The sequence below is a fragment of the Vulpes vulpes genome, chromosome 14 (assembly GCF_048418805.1).
Source record: "Vulpes vulpes isolate BD-2025 chromosome 14, VulVul3, whole genome shotgun sequence".
Taxonomy (NCBI): domain Eukaryota; kingdom Metazoa; phylum Chordata; class Mammalia; order Carnivora; family Canidae; genus Vulpes; species Vulpes vulpes.
The window spans coordinates 15,513,181-15,533,123 of NC_132793.1; the positions used below are offsets into that span (position 1 = coordinate 15,513,181).

A 19,943-nucleotide genomic window follows, 5' to 3' on the forward strand; every position below is an offset into this window, starting at 1 on the left:
TCTAGGGAGCAAAGCCCAACAGAAAAGCCAAGAATAGACCGGTAATTACACTGGCATATACGATTATATTTGTCAAGACTCTTTTAGCTCAAGTGATAGAAACCCAACTCAGGCTTGTTTAAATATAAATGGAATTTAGGGGTTCACATAACCGAAACATTTAGAGATATATAACTTCAGGCATGGCTGGATCCAGCAGTTCAAAACCTATTGTCTGGCATCTGTTTCTCTTAATTACTTGGCTCTGTGTGATTTTATTTCTCAGGCAGTCTCTTCTCACGATGGCAGACCTAGCCTCTGGCAATCAAAGGCTTACCCTGTAATAGTTTGGCTACTTGAGTCAAAATGATGGTAACACTATCCCAATTGTTACAGAAACAGTCTTGAGGCTTTGCATGGAATGGCCGAACTGCCTACCTGACCTGTTTGTGCCATTCTGGATGCAGAGAAGGTGGGGACGGGGTGGAGCCATAAGATAGAAGGAGCCTGAGTCTCTTAATCGTTTTGTGGAGGAGACCACCAACCGGAACCACATGTTAGGAATGTTATGTAACTGAGGAATAGACTTTGTGGTTTAGCTAGTAAGCCATGGTAGGCTGAGGGGAGGTCATAGTGGTGAAGTGGTCTGCCCCCCCCCCCAGATGCGGGTGACAAAGAGGTACATTGTCTTTAAAGACTTTTTAAAAAGATTTTTCATTTATTTGTTTGCCAGAGAGTGAGAGAGAGCGCACAAGCAGGGGGAGCAGCAGAGGGAGAGGGAGAAGCAAGCTCCCTGCCAAGCAGAGAGCCCCATGTGGGGCTGGATCCCGGGACCCCAGTATCATGACCCGAGCTGAAGACACTCAACTGACCACCCTGGCATCCCTGTCTTTAAAGATTTTTAAAACTGGGGATCCCTGGGTGGCTCAATGTTTTAGTGCCTGCCTTTGGCCCAGGGTGCGATCCTGGAGTCCCGGGATCAAGTCCCGAGTTGGGCTCCCGGCATGGAGCCTGCTCCTCCCTCCTCCTGTGTCTCTGCCTCTCTCTCTCTCTCTCTCGCTCTCTCTCTCTCTGTCTGTCTCTCTCTCTCTCTAATTAATAATAAATAAATAAATCTTTTAAAAAAATTTTAAACTGGCTAAATTTGATCTGCTTTTTATCATCACCACATGCCAGTAAATCTAAACATTGTCAATGTTAAAATATTCCTTGCCCAGGAAGAATGCTCCCAATTTGGGGCCTATTTAGTACTGGAATCTGGTTTTCCTTAAAGACATACATCAGGGTAGAAGTAGTAATATAATGAAGACCCATATGTACACTACAGTGATTAAGGAAACGTTACAAATATGACTGTTGACTTAAAATTGTAAAATAAATGTAGATTTCTTTTGGAGATGGAATTCAGATAGCTGAGAAATCTGCTGAGTGAAAGGTCCCAGGGAGGCCTTCCCATCTGGACCCTGGACTGGCCATCTGGAGTAGGTGGTGACACCGTGCATCTGGTTCCAAAACCTTGGGCTTTGATGGGGATGAGGGCTGGGTGCAGAGCAGGTGCCAAGAGAGGACAGGAGGGCGACAGCATATGAAGGAGTTGTCTTGGGATTGGGGATGCAGGAGGGTTATCTGGACATGGAGGTCTGGTCTTTGAGGGGAGAAGATGGTGAAAGTCAAGGCCAACCACCTGTGCTTGGCTGCCTGCTGGCTTCAGGGCTGCGGAGAAGCAGCTCGTGTTCATGTTGCCCACCCCACCGAGAGTGGATGAAAAGACCCAGCCCAGCCATGAGATTCAGAACACTTTAGTGAAAGCTGGTAGTGAGGGGCCAGGAGGCAGTGAATGGGCCACGGGTAAGAACCAGATCAGTGTTAAGGGCCACTTACAGCTATGCTCATTGGCTCACCTGAGGGTGTCCCAGAGGCCTGGGCTCCTGCCCTTGGTTCCCGCTGGTGTTATAATCAATCATAGCAGAAGAGTTCTTGAGAATCGGCTACATCACAAGCCTATTGCTGAGGATTGGCTGACCCTAGACCAGACTTTGTCCATCAAGAGGCAGATGGACTTTCTGAGAGTACATGGCACCCCCAATGAGGCTGCTGGAGTTGCCCCTTGAAGAGAACATCCCTACCTCTTGTTAGCGGAGTAGCCAACATGTGTGTACGTTGATGGGAATCATCTGGAAGAGAGGGAGAAATGGAAGACAGGGGCGTGGAAAGGGCATCTGGCAGGGCCGCATCACCTGAGGAGGCAAGAGGGGTGGGAGCCAGCGCACAAGGGGAGGGTTGACCTCAGGTAGACATGATAACCAGGACTATATGGAGAACAATTGGGGATCAGCCCAGGTTAGACCTGAGGAAAGGAGTGCCCCTGGGCCGGAGTGGGGAGCCCCAACCCTCCAGTGTGGTGGGGCACAGAGGAAGCTGGAAGACCTAACAGAGCCCGTGAGTCATGGAAGGAGTCTGGACCCATCCCAGAGGGCAGCTCTGAGCCTTGGAGGGGTTGAAACTGTGGCATAACCTTAACTGTGCTCCAGAAAGAGCCTCTGGCTGCAGAGTCTAGCCCCTGGGAGGAGGGACTGGGCTGTGGACAGAAGGACCAGAGGAGTCGTCCTGGGGACAGATGGAAGGCTCTCCCCCAGGGCAGTGCAGGGGTCCTCACGGGCACCTGTGCAGTCTGGGCATCTGTGAAGTCTTTGCAGTAAAGAAAACCAAACCGCAGGACTGACACAAGTAGGGAGGAATCCCGGCCGCTCGTGCACGCCAGTGCCGCAAGGGGGCAGCAGCGCGCTGCCGTCTTCCATTCTCCTGGCGAGCTATTACCCACCCTAATAATCTTACACGAGTCTAATGAGGTGGAGGACTTACTAAAACAGACTTCTGGCCCCATCCCAAGAGTTTCCGTGAGTCTGGAATGGAATACGAGATGTTTGCATTTCTAATCAGTTCCCAGGTGAGGCTGATCCTTCTGGTCTGGGGACACCACTTTGAGAACTATAGAGGTTGAATATTGGGTGGGGATGGGCGGGAGCCCTAATCCACCCAGACATGGCCACTGGGCAATCACTGTCCACTGGGCAGCCATTCCCATTTGACAACGATGTATTTACTTTTCTTAGCCCCATTAAATCCCTTTTTCAAAAGGAAAATATATTATTTCATTCATTCAGTAAGGACCAAGCCAGGTTCTGTCCTGGGTATGGTTTTAGGTCCTGGGAATCCATCAGGGAGCAAGGCAGAAAATAAGTCCCAGCCAGCAACTGTGGAGTCAGGCAACAAATAATAAATGTGACAAACAAGTCAGGTAGTATGTCACACCATGATGTGTGCCACATGTATCAGGGGGAATGGAAGAGGGGTTCTCAGTGGGTTCTCAGTGAAGTGTTAACTTATGAGTCACACCAGAAAGAGAGCAAGGGGATTAGTCATTGGGGTGTGCCTGGGGGAAGGTGATGTCAGGCAGCAGGAACAGCCAGTGCAAAGGTCCTGAGGTGGAAGTGTGTCTGACATGTACAAGAAACAGCTGGGAGGACAGAGGAGCATGAGCAAGGGGGTGAGGGCAGAGAGGTGACTGGGGCACAGTGCAGGGCCCTGTAGGTTATGTGGCATGGTCTGGCTTGGTTTTAACAGGATCCACACTGTAAGGATCAGGGTGGAAGCCAGGAGAGCAAGAGGAGGCTGCTGAAGTCATCACGGCAGAGATGGCGATGGACCCCAGCTGGGGGAGCAGTGGAGAGGACAGGGGTGAGGAGAGGTTATACACACCAGCATACACACGGACTTGTCTGTGTTTCCATAACTAAATGGCCAGGGCAATCTGATGATCTACTCCTCTCTGTGCGAGCAACTCCAATTCCCAACCTGAAGTCTTGTCTGTCTGTCCATGTCTACTCAACCCATCTTTGATCTCTAGTTGCCTCCAGCCACACTGTCCTGAGTGACTACTGCCTCCTCAAACTCAAAACAACGAGGACACCCCCTCCCACCTGTAGGGGCTCCCCCCTCTCCCTGGTTTCTGCCCGTGTGGCCCGTCCATCCTGCCATCCTTCAGCACAAAGCCCAGGGATGTGTTGGGTAGTTCTCCTGCTCTTCGCATCCATCCTTCAAACCAGATCTCACAGGCAACATTGGGCTATGTTGATTCCCCCATCCGTTCCCTCTTTCCCGTTCCCACAGCCACCTGTCCAGGCTGTCGTGCCCTACCCCTGAATGCTGCAGCGACCGCACACAGGGGAGCCTGGTGGCCAAGGGCATGGGCCCTCAAGCAGGACTCTCTGGGTTTGAATCCTGGTTCTGCCAACTCGGAACTCTGTGAACTTAGGCTATTTCCTTAATTTGCCATATCTCAGTTTCTCTGTCTGGGAAATGGGCATAGTTATACTTCAAATGGTTATTATGGGGTCGAGTGAGTGATTACATGGAAGATGCTTGGAACAGAGTCTTGTATGTGGTTAGAGCTCAATATGTTAGCTCTCTTATTATTTATGCAGTAAGTCTTTATTGAGCACCTATTGTATAGAGATGACCTCCTTACACCTATTGTCTAGATACCTCACATACACACTCTGTGCGGCTCTGTTCCTAGCTACTTGGTAGTGAGGTGACAGGCCTTGCAGCCAGCCAGCCCAGGGGTCCAGCACCACACCCCTAGGACAACTCATTCATTGCTCTGAGTCTTAGTTTACCCATCCCTAGAATGAGAACATCAGTTGCACTTTCCTTTAGGGATGTCCCAAGAGAAACATGCAATGGCGGGTAAAGCCCCTGGCAGCAAAGGCCCCACATGCAGGAATCATTCAATGCAAGTCTGTTGTCACAGTCATTGTCACCGTCTCTAGAGACATTACCTGAACTTTTTCCAGCAATGTGTTCAGAGTTTACCCTTGGGGAGCCTGACTTACTGAAACCCTCAACCTGGGAGAGACCATCAACCCAGGTTTGAATCAGGTAAGCTTGGCGTGAGCTAACACCTCCCCGCAGCTGCAGACCAGCTTTTGGACATGTCCCCTTTCCAAGCAGTCTCCTCCTCTGTGAACTGAAGTTAGTTCTGTTTGTGGAGATTGGGTGGCTCAGCCGCTGCCGGTGATTCTCGATCTGGGGTTTTTGGAGGAGGTGGTACTGGAGCAAAGTGCTGGAGGCAGGTGTTCTGAGGGGCAGGTCGTGTGCATCCTGTGAGCTGGGGTCACCCCTTCCCCTGCTCTGCTTCCTATCTCAAGGCCCCAAGCTCCTGGGCTCCCTCATTTCTTACCTTCCCAGTGGGTTTGACCAATAGGAGGAACTACCAGAAACTGGGGGAAGCCAGGTCTACCTCCCCATTTCTATCAGCATTTTGTTAGTCTACAAAGCTGAATCTGCTCCCAGAAGACAGCCCTGCTCTGATGCCATCTTGCCCTGGCGGGCCCCAGCTTCTGGGCTCTCCCTCAAACCCTCCATCCCAACAGCTGGTACCGAGTGAAAGAAGCTATTCATAGGCGAATACCTACTGCGTGATTCTACTGAGGAGAGGTTCGAGAACTGGCAGCTATCCCATCATCTATGGTGGTAAAACTCAGAACAGTGGTTGCCTTCAGGGGTGGAGGGGATGACCAGGAAGGGGCCACAGGAAACTTCCTGAGATTCTGGAAATGTTCTGTACCTTGATTGAGGTGTTGATTACACAGGTGTGCATGTTTGCAAAGACCGGGTAAGCAGTATATTAAGGCCCGCGTGTTTCACTGCGTGTAAACCATGCCTCAATAACATTAGTTTAGTAAGAAATCCCTGTTTAAATATGGAGCATGTTCTCTAATTTCCTGGTTGGAGTCTGATGGGAACACAGTTGTTATTTTTAAACACACACGTGTAGATCACAGAGGAGGATGGAAAATTTATATGTAGGGTTTAAAAAATATAATAAAACATGAGACTTCAGACAGAATGTCACACTTGGGTTGGTTTATTTTGAGCCACGTTCCCCAGTCCCCAGGGGTTATCCTTAATTCTCCCCTGCTTTCCTCTGGTCTTAAATGTCGCAAAGCACCAACCTATATATAAAGTGTCTAGCTCAGTGCCTGGCACATGGCAGGTGCTTGAGAAAGGTTCATTCTTATTAATACAAGCTGGGTTTAACAAATCACTCTCAGGCTTGTTTTCTGACTTTCTTCAAAACTGTGATTTCACCTCCTGATCTTCACAAAGAATGCAGCCTGTGAATTCCGCCCAGGATGGGGAGGGCTTTCTACAGCACAAGCCTGACCTACAGGCTCTGGCATAGGCACATATTCGGGGATGTTCTTCCATCACTCCAGGAAAGGGAGCAGGAGATTCAGAATATCTGTGTGCCCCTCTTCACCACACCCCCAGAAAGACAGCCAGTCCAGCCCAGCACCTGCCTTGGCCTACTGATTAAAGGACAGCTGGTTGCCCTAACTGCTGGAAAGCTTGCCCATGCGCATGTTTGATAAAGGCTGTGTGGAGGCCAGGAATGAACCAGAAGACCCGGGACACCTTGGCCAGCCCCTAGGCTGTGAGGTAGAGGAAGGGAGACTGGGGCATACATCCCGACTCTATGTCAGGGTCCAGATGGACCAGACGGCTTGTGAACATTCTTGTCTTCCGGGGCCAGGATACCGTTGCCCCAGCCAAGGGCGTGGGGAGGGGCCATCTGCCGTCTGCTCAGGGCCCAAGCACGGGGTTGCCTGCTGGGGAGGGTGGGCACTGAGCCTCCCTATTCCCAGCCCTGCTCTAAAAGGTACTGTTCCGTGGGCTGCGGCCCCTTGCAGGTGGACAGGGCCTGGGCAGGCACAGGCGGCGCTGGGTCTCCAGTCGGCAGAGGAGGTTCTGGTTGGATACCCGAGTGGCCACGCCCAGCCCGCAGGTGGTTGAACAGGGGCCCCAGGCTGTGCTCCATTCTGGGCAGGGGACTCCAGGAGGTGGGGGAGCGGCAAGGCCAGAAAACTGGGGTCCTGGGGAAGAAAGGGAGGTCAGCACTGTGAGGTCAGGACTTGGCAGCCAAATCAAGCCAGCTGCTGGCGGTGCCATCTTTGTCACATTGCTTAACCTCTCTGGACCTCAGTTCCTTCCTATGTAAATTTTCTAATGGTTGATGTCAGGGCTGAATAAAATAATGGAGGGGACATACTTAGAATGGTGCTGCTACCCAAAGCACCTCATTTGTGTTGGTTATTAGGCAACTATCGTGGTGTTGGCCATGATGACCATCATGATGACCCCAGTAATGGTGGGTTTCTCATTTCTGCACCCCATGACATCTTCCAGGAAGGAGGTCGTGGCCAGTGTAGAGTGATGCTGTGACCCAGTGGCAAAGATGCTAGACTTTCTAAGCCTGTACCTGGAACAAGAGGAGGGGTTCACGATCTAGCTTTCCCTCCTCCTCACATCTTATTATGCTCTGTTAATATTTTGGTGTCCTCTCTTCTGGTCCTTATCAACCAAATGGTTCTCAACTGGGGGCGACTTTGTCCCTCCCCCCAGGAACATTTGGCAATGTCTAGAGGCATTCTGGTGGTCATGACTGGGAGTGGGGGTACTGGAACCCAGCAGGGATGCTGCTAAATATCCTCTGGTGCCCAGGCCAGCTCTCACACTACAGAGCATCACCCAGCTCAACCGTCACTCATGCTGAGGTTGATAAAGGCTGCGTGGTATGCACCTGTGTGCAGTGGGCATGCACACATACGTACACGCACAATGGAAATCAAATTGCAACTACAGTGTCCTATCCTGCTTTTTTATACATAAGATGAACTCACTGGCATTCTCCTCTGTATTTAAGTGGATATGTCCCATTCCATCATAGGGATAATGACAGCCACCATGGATGGAGCGCTGCGTGCGAGCCACTGCCGTGACTGCTTTTCTTGTATTTACTCATCTGGTCCTCACAGCAGCTCTGCAAGGTGGATGCCCTTACTCTCATCCTACAGTGGGAGGAACTGAGGCACAGAGAAGGCGAGCAACTTTCTCAGAGTCACACATCTAGGAAATAGTGAGGCTGGGCTTAGAACCCAGGCAGACTTCATGCTGAACCCACGATGTTCTACTCTCATGTGGCACCATCATTAATGGACCAATGCCTTCTTTTCAGATGCCTTTCTTTTAAAAGATCACATTCATCTAATAACGATACCCCAGTGATGTAACAGTAACAAAATCTCTAAAACTAAAGAGTTTACAGCATGAGCTGTCTTTCTTCTGCCTCTGCCCACCTCTAAGCCCACATCCTAGAGACAACCACCTCACCTGGTTCAGTTTTAAGTTCCTCTTTGGATAAGCCCAAAGAATGACATATTAACATTATATAATATTTATGTAAATATATTATTAAGACATAGCGATATATTAGAAATAGATTAATAGCATACATCATAATAATATACCTCTGTTATGAAATGCGACCGTTCAAGTATCCCAGTCCTCCTTTCCCTTCCCCGCTCTGCCACCAGTTTTTGTTTTCCATTATTTATGATTTAAAATTATATCCTTCTCGTTTTGTCAGTTTGAAAGAGGTCTTGTGACTCCCCACTGGGCTTTCCCTGTCTCCTCAGCCACCAGCCCCTCCCAGCTGCTGTCAGGGAAACCTGCGCTTTGACAGGTCCAGGTGTGTCGCACGAAGCCCCGCCCCCGCCCCGCCCCAGGTGGCTCCGCCCCCAGGTGGCCCCGCCCCGCCCCAGGTGGCCCTGCCCCCAGGTGGCCCCGCCCCTGGCCTGGGCCGGCCCGCGCTCACCTTGGGCTGGGAGGGGCTGGGTCCCCAGCTCCCCTCCCCGGTCGCACACCCACTCAGGGCAGCACCTGCCGGGGACCTCAACCCTCCGGGGATGCGGGCAGTCCCAGCTGGGCAGCCGGACGTCCTCGCTGCACAGCGGCACACAGGTGAAGCCGCCGTCCTCACAGTGGCAGCGGATCCTGCAGTGGGGCTGGAAGGTCTCCCCGTCCCGGTACACGCGGCCGTTCACCTCACAGCTCCCTTCATCGTCTCCCCCTGCGGAGGAGAAACCGGACCCCCGTCTGTGACCCCCAACTTTTCCCTGAGCAAGACCGTGCCAGCCAGGTCTCTCTGCAGAGCTGGCCCAGACCTGCCGGGAGACCAGGGCCCTTACAGGCGTCTGAGCACTGCCGAGGGGCTCCAGCCTGCGATGCGCACCCCATCCCTACTGCCAACCTGCCCTGGCGCCCGTGGGAAGACAGTGACATACCGCATCCCAATACAGGGGTTGTGGGACCACTGGCTTGGTTGGAGCTCCTGCTCTGCTTTTTTTTTTTTTTTTTAATTTTATTTTATTTAATTTTTCTGCTTTTTATTAGCTATGGAGCTTGGCTAAGCGACTTCACTTCTTGCCTCAGTTTCCTTGTCTGCAAAATGAGTTCTAACTGCACTTATTTCACAGGGTTGTGGTAGAGACTAAATGAAATGATTTATGTAATGAATCCAACATAAAAGAAACCTCCAATAGATCCCAGCTGTTCTGTTGTTACTATTAATATAATTAATTACTATATATTAATAATATATAACTTAAATACACACTGAGAGTACATGCAACAAGCCTACAGTGTGCATCTGCTATGTTGTAGTCATCACTGTCTGGCCAGGGCTTACCTTGCTGGCTTTGTGACTTCGGATAAGTCACCTACCTTCTCTGAGTCACCTTAACAATGGCAATGATGAGAACAGCTCAGCACCTTCAGGTACATGAGATAATATGTACAGAACATCTAGCATGGTGCGAGGCATATGGTAGGTGCTCAAGAAACACACTTCAAATGCACCCTTCAAGATAGGGGCATTATTCCCACTTCCTCCACTGAACAAACACTCCTTGGGCGGCGAGGGCTGAGAGTGTTCATACTGGCGCCCTCCCCCCACTCTGCCCTGTACTGGCTCAGAGCATGGAGGGGACCCACAGACCCTCAGCAAATGCCCTTGGAATGAATGCCTCGTGCCAGGCCAAGCACATGAGAGACACTAATAAAAGAGTTCTGATTTCTTATCGCTCTGGAGATATGTACAGTGCCCCCCTGTGTGCCAACCACTGGGTTCCTAGACAGGATGAAGACCCAACCCTTGTCCTAAGAGATGGAGGGCCAGGCAGGTGACAGATGTGAAAGCCACCATCTCCAAAACAGAATGAAATACTGTGGAGAGGCACAAGTGAGCTGCTGGGAAAGTGCACTGCAAGGAGGAATCTGGAGGTCCTGGAGACGTGGGTGGCAGTTCAGTGGGGTCTGAGGAAGGATTTACTGGAAGGCAGGTTTTCCCAGGTCTTCAAAGAAAAAACTCCAGTAGGCCCATGCAGGAATTTGGGAACTGCACAGATGTGGGTGCCAGCCTCTGTACCCACTTGCTAACTGTGGGACCTGGGCCAAGTTACTGCATCTCTCTGAGCTGCTGTACCCTACTCTCAGGGCCACCAGAAGATTAAATGAACTAGTGTACTTAAAGCATTTCACCCAAGCCTGAAACATAGCGGATGCTCAGTTAATAGGAGTGAGTGGTGGTTGTTCCAGGGACCAGTGACAACTGTCTCCCTCTTTCTTCCAGGCTATAGCCCTTTGGCTCCAAATCCCTGACCTTTTGGCCTGGATCATGTGCTGCTGGTTTCCTGGAAACCTTAATCCCTAGAGGTCCCCCACCAGACTCCTGGTGCCATAGCCCTGGGGCCTCCTGGTCTCTGGGATGACCTGGTAAACAGAGGGATTATTTGGGAAAGGCAGCCGGAGGGGTGATAATTTTAGCAAGGTTTCCTGGCACCTCTCCTGGTCCTCCAGCTCGAAGCTGGCTGGGGGTGGGACTAATGATTCCTGGGCAGCCACTCCCCACCCTGGGGTCTGTGCACATGTTTGTACATGGTCCCAAATGCCAGGAGGCACCTTCAAACATACTCTTCAGTCCACCTCCCTATCTGCACCATGTACACATATAGTTGCCAAAACTCTACTTCTCCTTCCAGGCCCTTCCAATGCCCCCTTGTCCAGCAACTTCCCTCAACTTCAGAGCCCAGTCCTCTCATCTGGTGATTTCTGCATCCCTCTTTCCCTCTGAGAGTCCCTTACAGGAAAAGGAATAACAGAGGATTTTTTTTTTTTAACCTTTAGCCACTTGCATACCATGTGACCTTAGGCAGGTGACTTCACCCCTCTGAACCCCAGTTCCTTTATCTGCAAAATCAGTTTAATAGTAAGACCTACTTCATTAAGGGTAAAATGAAATCACGTGTCAAGGGGTTGCCCACAGGATGTGCTTACTGAATGTTACTGCTACCCTCTCCAGAGCTGTTTCTATCTATCATTCAGCCAGCTGTTATTTACTGGGTGCCTACTGGGCACCAGGCACTGTTCCAGGGACTTGTGATACAACAGTGACTAAAACAGGCGTAAATCCTGCCCTCTTTGGAGCTTCTGCTCTAGTGGAAATAAGTGGAGTCTGTGACGTCCAGTGGTGATTACAGCGAGAATAATGGAGGGCAAGGTTCAGGAGAGAGGTGTTGAATATGGTGATCGGGGAAGGTGGTATTTGAGTACATATGGGAAGAAGATGCAGGACCTTGCCATGTATATATTTGGGGGAGAGAATGCTGGTAGAGCAAAGAGCCAGTGCAAAGGCCCTGAGGTGGGACACCCCACTCCACCCCACCCCTGCTGAGGTATTTAAGGAAAGAAATAAGCCAGTGTGGTCGAAGCATTGAGTAGGAAGGAGGAAGGGAGTTGGATGGGGTCAGAGAGAAAACAGGAGCAGGACCCCGTGCGGCCTTGTAGCCACTGAGAGGACTGGCTTTTACTCAGAGGTTGTGGGAAGCTGTTGGAGACCTTGAGGACAAGGAGGGATGGGATCTGATGTGTATTGAAAGGGGCCCTGGGGTGCTGTGTTGGGAACAGAGTAGGGGGCAAGGACAGAGGCAGGGAGGCCATTTCAGGGCTGCTGCAACACCCAGCACGTGAGGATGAGGGTCAGACCAGGCTGGTAGCAGCGGATGGATTGAGAAGGGACCAGAATGTCAGGTTTTAGAATATCGTGAAGACATTGCTGGTGGGCCGTATGTGGGGTGTGCAAAACGTGAGACGTCAAGTGCCAGGAAGGGTGGAGATGCCCTGGGCTGAGCTGGGGAGGCTGCACGCTTGGGGTGGGGGTGGGAGTATCTGGAGCTGACAGTGGACAGGCACAGCTTGGAGTCTGCTGTCAGAGGTCCGTCCTAGGAATTGAGAGGAGCGTTTGGGACAGCGTATTCCCTCCAGAGCCAAGACCTAGACTCTGCCTCTGTGCGGGCTCACCTGTGGGGTTCATCAGCCTCCAGATTTGGCTCATAAGCACCCACTACGTTGCCTGACCAGGGCTGGGAGTTGTAGGAAGAAGCAAAGACCAAGTACATTTTTTACCTCCCGCTGTTTGAAGTCTGGATCAAGGTGGAATAAGAAAAGCCCCTTATTAGACTCAGGGGCAACAGCAGCCAATATGTACTCATCAAATGCTGAGTGTCAGGCAGTAGAATGATGGAAATGAAGATTGTGAAGCCAGGTCCCTGAGTTCAAATCCCAGCTCAGCCACTTATAAGCTGTGTGACCTTGGGCAAGTTGCCTAACCTCTCTGTGTGCCACCCCCCACCCCCCCCTCTCTCCTCTCTCTCTACCATTTATAAAATGCAGATGACATTAGTACCAACCTCATATGGTTGTTGTGAGATTAAATGAGGTGATATTTGTGAAACCCTTAGAGCCTGGCACACAGTAAATGCTATGCAAGTGTTCAATAAGTGAAGCTCTGCCAAACGCTTTACATGTGTCCTGGCTAATTAAAACAACAGCCTGGTAAGCTGAGTGTTACTTATGTCATTTTTCCTTTAGCTACATTTTTATTAGCAATCATCTGAGTTCATAAAACAAAGCACTATTTTCTCATGATTATACTCCCTTGATCTTAAAAAAAAAAAAAAAGCATTTAACAAGGATTTAGTATTGATAACTTCATGTCTATTAGTCTTGTTGGGTTTTTTCCAACCTTGTTTTTTTCTATAAGTGGACTCATTATCGGTGACTCATGAGCCCTTCTCTCTCTTGTTCATTTTTTAAAGTGATGCATGCAAATAGATGATAGAGGTAGATTGCTCTACAAGACTTATTTTTGAAAAAAATGCCCTCATGTTTTTCTGTTTCTCTAAAGAAGTGGTTCTCTATTGGAGATGATTTTGTACCCCAGGGGACATTTGGCGATGTCTAAAACAGATTGTCACGACTTGAAGGTGGGGGACAGGCTACTGGCATCCAGTGAGCAGAGACCAGGGATGCTGCTGAATGTCTTGCCATGTACAGGACAGCATCTCCCCCCACACGCACTGCCATGAAGAATTATAGCAAAGAAGTATCTGAGCCAAACGGCAAAGTTGAAAAACTCTGATCTAAGGCATCAGAGGGCACCAAAGCTTGGAATGGTGGGAGATGTCACACGCTCAAGGTCATTAGTAAATGGCAAACTCAGGATTCAAACTATGGTCCAGGGGCTCCCAATCCAGGAAGAAGACAGAATGAAATGTTGCTTCAGAAACTGTGTGACCTGGTCCCAAGCTGTGCCAGTTAATATTACTGAGCCTCAGTTTACTCACCTACAAAGTGAGTCTGAAAGGACATACCTCATAGGATCACTGTGAGGATTATGTGATTTATGGGAGGATCATGCAGTAAGTTTCAGCATACTGCCTGACACATAATACTCTGTGTCCTAAATAAATGGTTGCATTTTTTATCTTCTCAGAAGTGTTGTGAAGGTCCTGAGAAAGGATAGTGATTCCTGGTTTGAAGAATCTGGGAGGACTTCTCAGGGGAGGAGTGTTTGAGCTTGGCTTTGACAGTTGGTTGTGATTTGGGCAGGTAGGAATGGGGGGTGGGGGGGGATATCCATTCAGGTGGTGGGTGTGGTCGAAGGGAGGAGCAGAGGGAGGGCCTAGGGAAACCAGGATCCCCAGGTTTGGCTGGAATGGCTGGGCTGGTGTACCTGAAGTGAGGAAGTAGAGAGAGAAGAGCTCCTCTTCAGCTTGGGATCCCTCAGCCTTGACCCTCCCAAACATACCCACGTGAGTCCCGCAAACCTGCTTACAGAGGCACACGGCCCCTCGGCCACCAGGGCCCGCCCTGGGCTGGCAAACCAGACCCTGGCTGGGGTCGCAGACGTGGAGGTGGTCACAGGGCTCCCCCAGCCGCCGCGCACACACCCGGCAGCAGCTACAGCCATCCAGCACCAGGGGCACCCCCGGTGGACATCGGGGTGGTGGCCAGGGGCAGGCACACGGCGTTGGGCACAGCTGAGCACACACCTGCAGAGACAGAGCATGTCACTCAGCCATGGTCATTCAAGGTGCGCAGTGAGCGGTCCACACTTGGGCCCCAGGGTCACACAGACCTGGCCTTGAACCCTGGCCATCTGGTGACTCTCCTCCCTAAGAGGCAGTGTGGCATTGTGGTCAGGAGCAAGGACTTTGGACTAGAGAGCCCATCCTAACTCTGAGTGGCCTTGGGCAAGTTGCTTAAGCTCTCCAAGCCTCAGTTTCTTCATCTGTAAAAAGGGAGCAAAAGTAATATTTAACTCAGAGGATTGTTTCCAGGAGTACATAAAATGGTACATATTAAACCCTGAGCACACAGCCTAGATGCCGTAGATGTTCAGTGCATTCAGCTATGATGATCACCACTGGAAATTACGATGAATGATTAGGCCCTGCCCTCTAGAAGCTTTCAGAAAGGCAAAAGCAACAAAAGCAAGGATTATAATGACAAGCTACGGTACATTTTCTAGCATGTAGACTGCGAATATTTATCTTGACAGCTGAATCAATCAAATAGTATCATAGATGTTTTTGGTCTTTGGAATAATCCAGAACATATTTCTGGATACATATCAAATCAGCCAGGAGACTTGGTAAAATACCGATCCCCGAGCCTCCCCTGGGATTTGCCAAATAGGACTTCCAGAGACAGGGCCCTGGAATCTGTATTTTTATCGGACTGTCCAGGGACTTCTGGTGCACAGCTAGGTTTGGAGCATGTCTGCTCCAGTACTAACCCCCGTTCCCCTGCCCGGGTGAGGTGGGGGAAACTGAGCTCCAGAGAGAGAAAGGGTCTTGCCAAAAGTCACAGTGTGTTAGCTGTAGAGCTGGGAACCTCCTTAAGGATCCTGGAATAGAGAAAAGCCTGAGCCAGGGACCCCTCCCAGGGACAGGGTCAAGGCATCGACCCAACTACCCTGGTTGCTCCTCCCCACTCAGGACAGAGAAACAACCAAACCAGAAACCAGATGCCATGGTCTCCCCATATGTCCATTTGATTTGAAGGTGGGGACCCAGAGGCAGACATCACTCAAGATGCTCCCAGTGGCCCCTTCAGTGACAGACCAACCTTTAGGTCAGTAGGATCCTTGGAGGACCAGAGAGGGTTTTATTTGGAGAATGGAAGACTTAAAGTTTACAAAAATGGAATACATAACCTCCTAACTTGTATGTGGCCCCAAAGCAGGCAATGAGCCCTTCACCCTGGTCCCCACTTTGTCCCACCCCTAGGACCCCCTAGTCCTGCAAACCTACATTCAGTGGCCTGCAGCTTGCACCCTGGCCACCAGGGGCTGCCCCAAACTGGCCGACCAGCCCTGGCAGGGGAGGGGGCTCCAGCCTAAGACAACACCGGCAATGAGGCAAGTGGGTGCTCAGTGCCTGGAGCCTCACTGGAGAGCAAGTTGCCATCTCTGCAGGAGTTCCAAGCCAGAGACTGGGTGATACTGAAGAGATTCTAGAGAAGATGGCCTAGCCTTGCCCCTCAAAGCCTGGTCTGGACCACCAGCAGCAGCGTCGCCTGAAAGTCTACAGTGGCATCTTGGGCCCCTCTATAGGAACCTAATTCTGTATTTTAATAAATCCAGAAATGGTTCTCATGGAATGGACCTGAGGAGCAATCGGCTGGACTTTGGGGTTCCTTTTCTTTATTAAGATTGTATTTATTTATTCATGAGAGACACAGAGAGAGAGAGGCAGAGATATAGGCAGAGGGAGAAGCAGGCTCCCTATGGGTAGCCTGATAGAGACTCGATCCCAGGACCCCCAGATCACAACCTGAGCCAAAGGCAGATGCTCAACCACTGAGCCACTGGGGTTCCCTTTCAAACCAGAGGTTGGGTTCCCTTGGTTAGTGGGAAATAGGAACTCTGACCAGAATTGGCTCTCGGGTCCCTCCCACCTGAAAGCAGGGGTGCCAGGCCACAGGCTTTCTGCTTTGTACCCAGGTTCCCACTCTGGGCTCTCTACAGGGCGAGCATGGCTGGGGCCAGGTGTGCAGGTCCTGATACCCAGGAAGGGCCACTAATGATATTGATGATTGTGGCTAACATTTACCGCGGGCAAGCCGTGAGCTGTAACATGTTGTCTAACCCTGTAAGAGGAGGTACCAGCTTTGTGCCCACTGTAAAGACAAGGAAACAGATGCTTAAAACAGTGTAGTGACATCACCGATAAAAGGTAGAGTCAGAACCAGAATTCAGATTCATATGAATCCAAGAACCAGGCTTTTATTACCACACCTACTTCTTGTCCCTGGGCAGCTCTGTTGCCAGCTTTGCCTCTGCCTCAGTTTACCGATTTGTTCAGGAGGGACAGAGACAGGTCGAGGGAGCACAGCCAAGGAGAGAGAGGCCCTCTCTGGACTCCCTCGATCTCCAGGCCCTTCCTAATCACCCGATACATGTGGTTTCCCCAGACCTTTGCTGCAGCCACCCCTGGGAAGAGCCCTGGACATGGAATATTCTAGGGAAGGGTTGAAATCCAAGTTGTATCACTGATGAGCTGTGTGACCTTCAATATAAGGCTTAACTGCCTCGTGGGGAGGGAGCCACTTCCTTCTTGGTAAAATGGGGTGGAGATCACCTGTCTTATAATTGTGGCAGGGATTAAATGAGCTCCTGGCTAGCTCTTGGTCACTGTAACTTTGTCCATTTCCAGGTCTCTGCCACCTGCGTCTGTTCACAGGCCTGAGCCCAGGAGCCCACTGCCTGCTGGAAGACTTGGAGTCCTCTCTCTGAGGATTGTTGTGGCTTTCCACCTTCACGATGACTAAGTCTCTGAGTTCTGTGCAGGATGCTGCCTGGCTCCCTGGGACGGGGAAGAAGGGAGGGGTAGACAGTGGGTCCAGGATGGCTTCATTTCGGTCTTTCATTTAAGCCTGGGCCCGGAACCCCAAATCCCCTGCTCCAACTCCCCAAGCCACCTGCTCGGGCATCACGTTTTGCTCAGCCCCTTCGGGAGAAGAAACAGTGGGGTCGGGTTGCTAGCAAGGTTCTCAGCCTTGCCCCCACTACTGCTCAGGACCCACAAGAGAAAGCTCCGGCCATGCTCCTCAAGGGAGCATGAACCTACAGTGAGATCATGGCTTGTGCTGGGGCCGATCTCCGTGGCATCAGGAACTCAGCATTTGCTGAGGGAATGACAGGGCTCGGCAGTTGTGGCCTTGATCCAGGTAGGGGAAGAGGCAGGGCAGGAGAGGTGCAAATAGAAGGGTCCCTTCCCCCACCACACACCACCCCAAGCCGATCCTGGGCTCCACCTCCTCTGTTACTCTGATGTTTCTTTGCTGTGTGATTTTAGGCAAGTTGCTTGCCCTCTCTGAGCCCTTGACCAAAAACAGGGAATAATAATTCCTTAGGAATTATTGCCCTCTCTGAGCTTGACCAAAAACAGGGAATAGTAATTCCTTAGGTCATTGGATATGTTAGGCAAGGTAGCTATTTCACAAACCTTTTGGAAAATGTTCCATAAGAGGAGATCATTATTCCACGAGGTGACTCCCTGTCCCACTTCAGCCAGGGTCTGCAGGTCACTCACTGCCAACAGCATTAATGCCCTTGCAGTATGAACTTTACAATCAGTGAGACACCAACATCCCTTCAAGTCCTGGCTCTGAGTTAGGCAAAGCAGGTTGTATGTTGTGTCTCCCCATTTATAGTGAGGACGCCCACGTCAGCTTAGAAGGGCCCTGGGGACTGCTAATAGCCATGGCCCTCTTCTTTGAACACCTGCCATGTCCCAGGTCCTGCACCGAGCACTTCTGCTGAATTGCCAAAGTGCCTCGTGATCATTATGCCCCTTTAGCTGAGGAAGCAGGTGAGGCTTAGGGAGGAGGAGGGACTTGCCTGGAGTCACATAGCAGAGCTGGCCAGAGGCAAGTGTCTGGGTACCAGGGGGGAAGCTGGGTTGTGCCCACCTTGAGGGACCTGCAGGAATTCCCCCAGGGGATCCTTGGCTGGGATTTCACACCTCCCCCACCACACCGAGGAAGTCAGCAGGACGTCCTGGGGCCCCGGGAGCCCTTACCTTTGAGAGGAGGCAGAGGAGGGAGAAGGCCAGAAGGAGGGTCTGTGGTGTGCCTCTCATGTCACTGTGTCCCCCACGGAGCCAGCTTTGAGCCTGGGAGGCAGGACCTGTAAGTCTTTATGTTCCGGAGGCTGTGAGGTCACTCCCAGGCACACAAACACACAAATACACACACACACACACACACACACACACACACACACACACACACGCTGGTCTCTACATTCCTTCTCTTCTCTCCATCCTCATGCTCCCACTGATGAGCCCATTTACCTGAAGATGAGACGTGGAGGCCACCAAGCGGGTGCCTGCCAGTGTGAGTGTGAGTGTGTGCGTGTGCGTGTGTCTGTGTTTGCGTGTGTGAAAGCCAGAGCCAGTGCCAAGAGCCTGTGACAGGCTGGCAGGGGCCTCTCTAGCTCCTCCCAGCCCAAGGGGGCCTTCGGAGCTGCTGCTGCTGCTGTGGCCCTGCCCCCAGACCCCTGCCCGAGCCCTGGGGGGGCTGCGGACCCAGGAAGAGCTCAGCAAATAGCCCGTGTGCAGCGCTGACCCACGTCCTCCGAAGCCCCGTGGCCCGGACTCTGGGCAGTTTCGGCTGGGCCTGTGGTTTCTGGCAGGAAGATTGGCAGCCACCCAGAGGCGGGTGTGACCCAGAGCAAAACTTCCCTGGGCGGCCTGTTTGCTTTTGGCAACAAGGGGCCTCCCTCCGGCCTGCTTCCCTGGGCTCTGGAAGGTGGCCCATGGTGATGGGCCCATGCAGGTTGGACCTACTGTGTGCTGGCACTTGCTGGGCCCTGCCAGGTGATCTGGAGAAACCAAATCCATTTCGTTTCATTCAACCATCTCCGAGGCCCCCGTCTGTGAGAGCTGGAGACACAACAGTGACTTTGGACAAAACCCAGAGTGGGAGACGGCAGTGCGAAGACAGGTGGACTTCCTGGGCATATTGAGGAGGGGTCGTTGTCCAGACCGAAGGTGAGGGATGGCTTCCTGGAGGAGGTGCCTTTACAGAGAACCACAGAAAGAGGGTAACAGAAGGCAGAATGTGGCAGGCAGAGGGAACAGTGCGTACAAACGTCTAGAGGCGGGGGTGAGCATGATAATGTGCCTATTCTGGGAGCCAAAGTGTGGCCGGAGCTGAGGGAGGTGGGGAGTGGTGTTGTACACGGGGGGGGGGGGGGGGGGGGGGCGGGGGCAGGACACCCAAATTCAAACCATCAATTTCTGGGGGCACCTCCAAAGGTCCAGCCACTGGGGGGTGAGGGATGTGAAGACAAGGCCTTGGACTACAGAATTTGGTAAAGACACTAAACAGGTGGTGTCAAGAGTTGGGTTGGGAAGGCTTGGACCCCCATGGTCTCCACCAGTACTCCAGACCTCGAAGTGAGGGCCCTGGGTTCTCGAATGGGCCAGGGATGAGGAAGAAGAGTGACCTGCTTTAGGGTCAGACTGAGTGACTGAGGGGGAGACTCCCTCCCGACTGCAGTCCCCAGGGAAGGAGGCGATGGGATGGAGGAAGGTGGAAATGCACACTAGGCTCGGTGGTTCTGGCTGGAGGAAGAGGAGGGCAGGGTCGGGGTGGGGGTGTCCCCAGGCCTGGAGGGAAGGCGATGCAGTGTGCGTTCATCTCTACATGCT

The 19,943-nt window shown here is 51.6% G+C and overlaps 1 protein-coding gene across 2 annotated transcripts; it reads right to left on the reverse strand.

Moving 5' to 3' along the window:
• Positions 1 to 5,892: 5,892 nt before the first annotated feature.
• Positions 5,893 to 18,935, reverse strand: CCN5 (cellular communication network factor 5). 2 transcript variants are annotated; one of them, XM_025998736.2, is made up of 5 exons: positions 18,582 to 18,935; positions 18,309 to 18,401; positions 14,057 to 14,273; positions 8,699 to 8,953; positions 5,893 to 6,917 (listed from the first exon to the last, which is right to left on the reverse strand). In XM_025998736.2, exons 2-5 carry the CDS (start codon positions 18,366 to 18,368, stop codon positions 6,697 to 6,699), a joined length of 753 nt encoding a protein of 250 aa, XP_025854521.1. In that variant the 5' UTR covers positions 18,369 to 18,401; positions 18,582 to 18,935; the 3' UTR covers positions 5,893 to 6,696. The 2 variants fall into 2 exon arrangements, with proteins under 2 accessions (XP_025854521.1, XP_025854522.1); XM_025998737.2 differs by having other exon boundaries at positions 18,309 to 18,423; positions 18,582 to 18,917.
• Between the last annotated feature and the right edge of the window lie 1,008 nt (positions 18,936 to 19,943).

Excerpts from the sequence above, each read along its gene's own strand:
- CCN5 (XM_025998736.2), bottom strand. The coding sequence starts at position 18,368 with ATGAGAGGCACACCACAGACCCTCCTTCTGGCCTTCTCCCTCCTCTGC. Across the intron at positions 14,274-18,308 it reads TCCTCTGCCTCCTCTCAAAG|GTGTGTGCTCAGCTGTGCCC; the intron begins GTAAGGGCTCCC and ends CTGTCTCTGCAG. Across the intron at positions 8,954-14,056 it reads CCGAGGGGCCGTGTGCCTCT|GGGGAGACGATGAAGGGAGC; the intron begins GTAAGCAGGTTT and ends TCTCCTCCGCAG.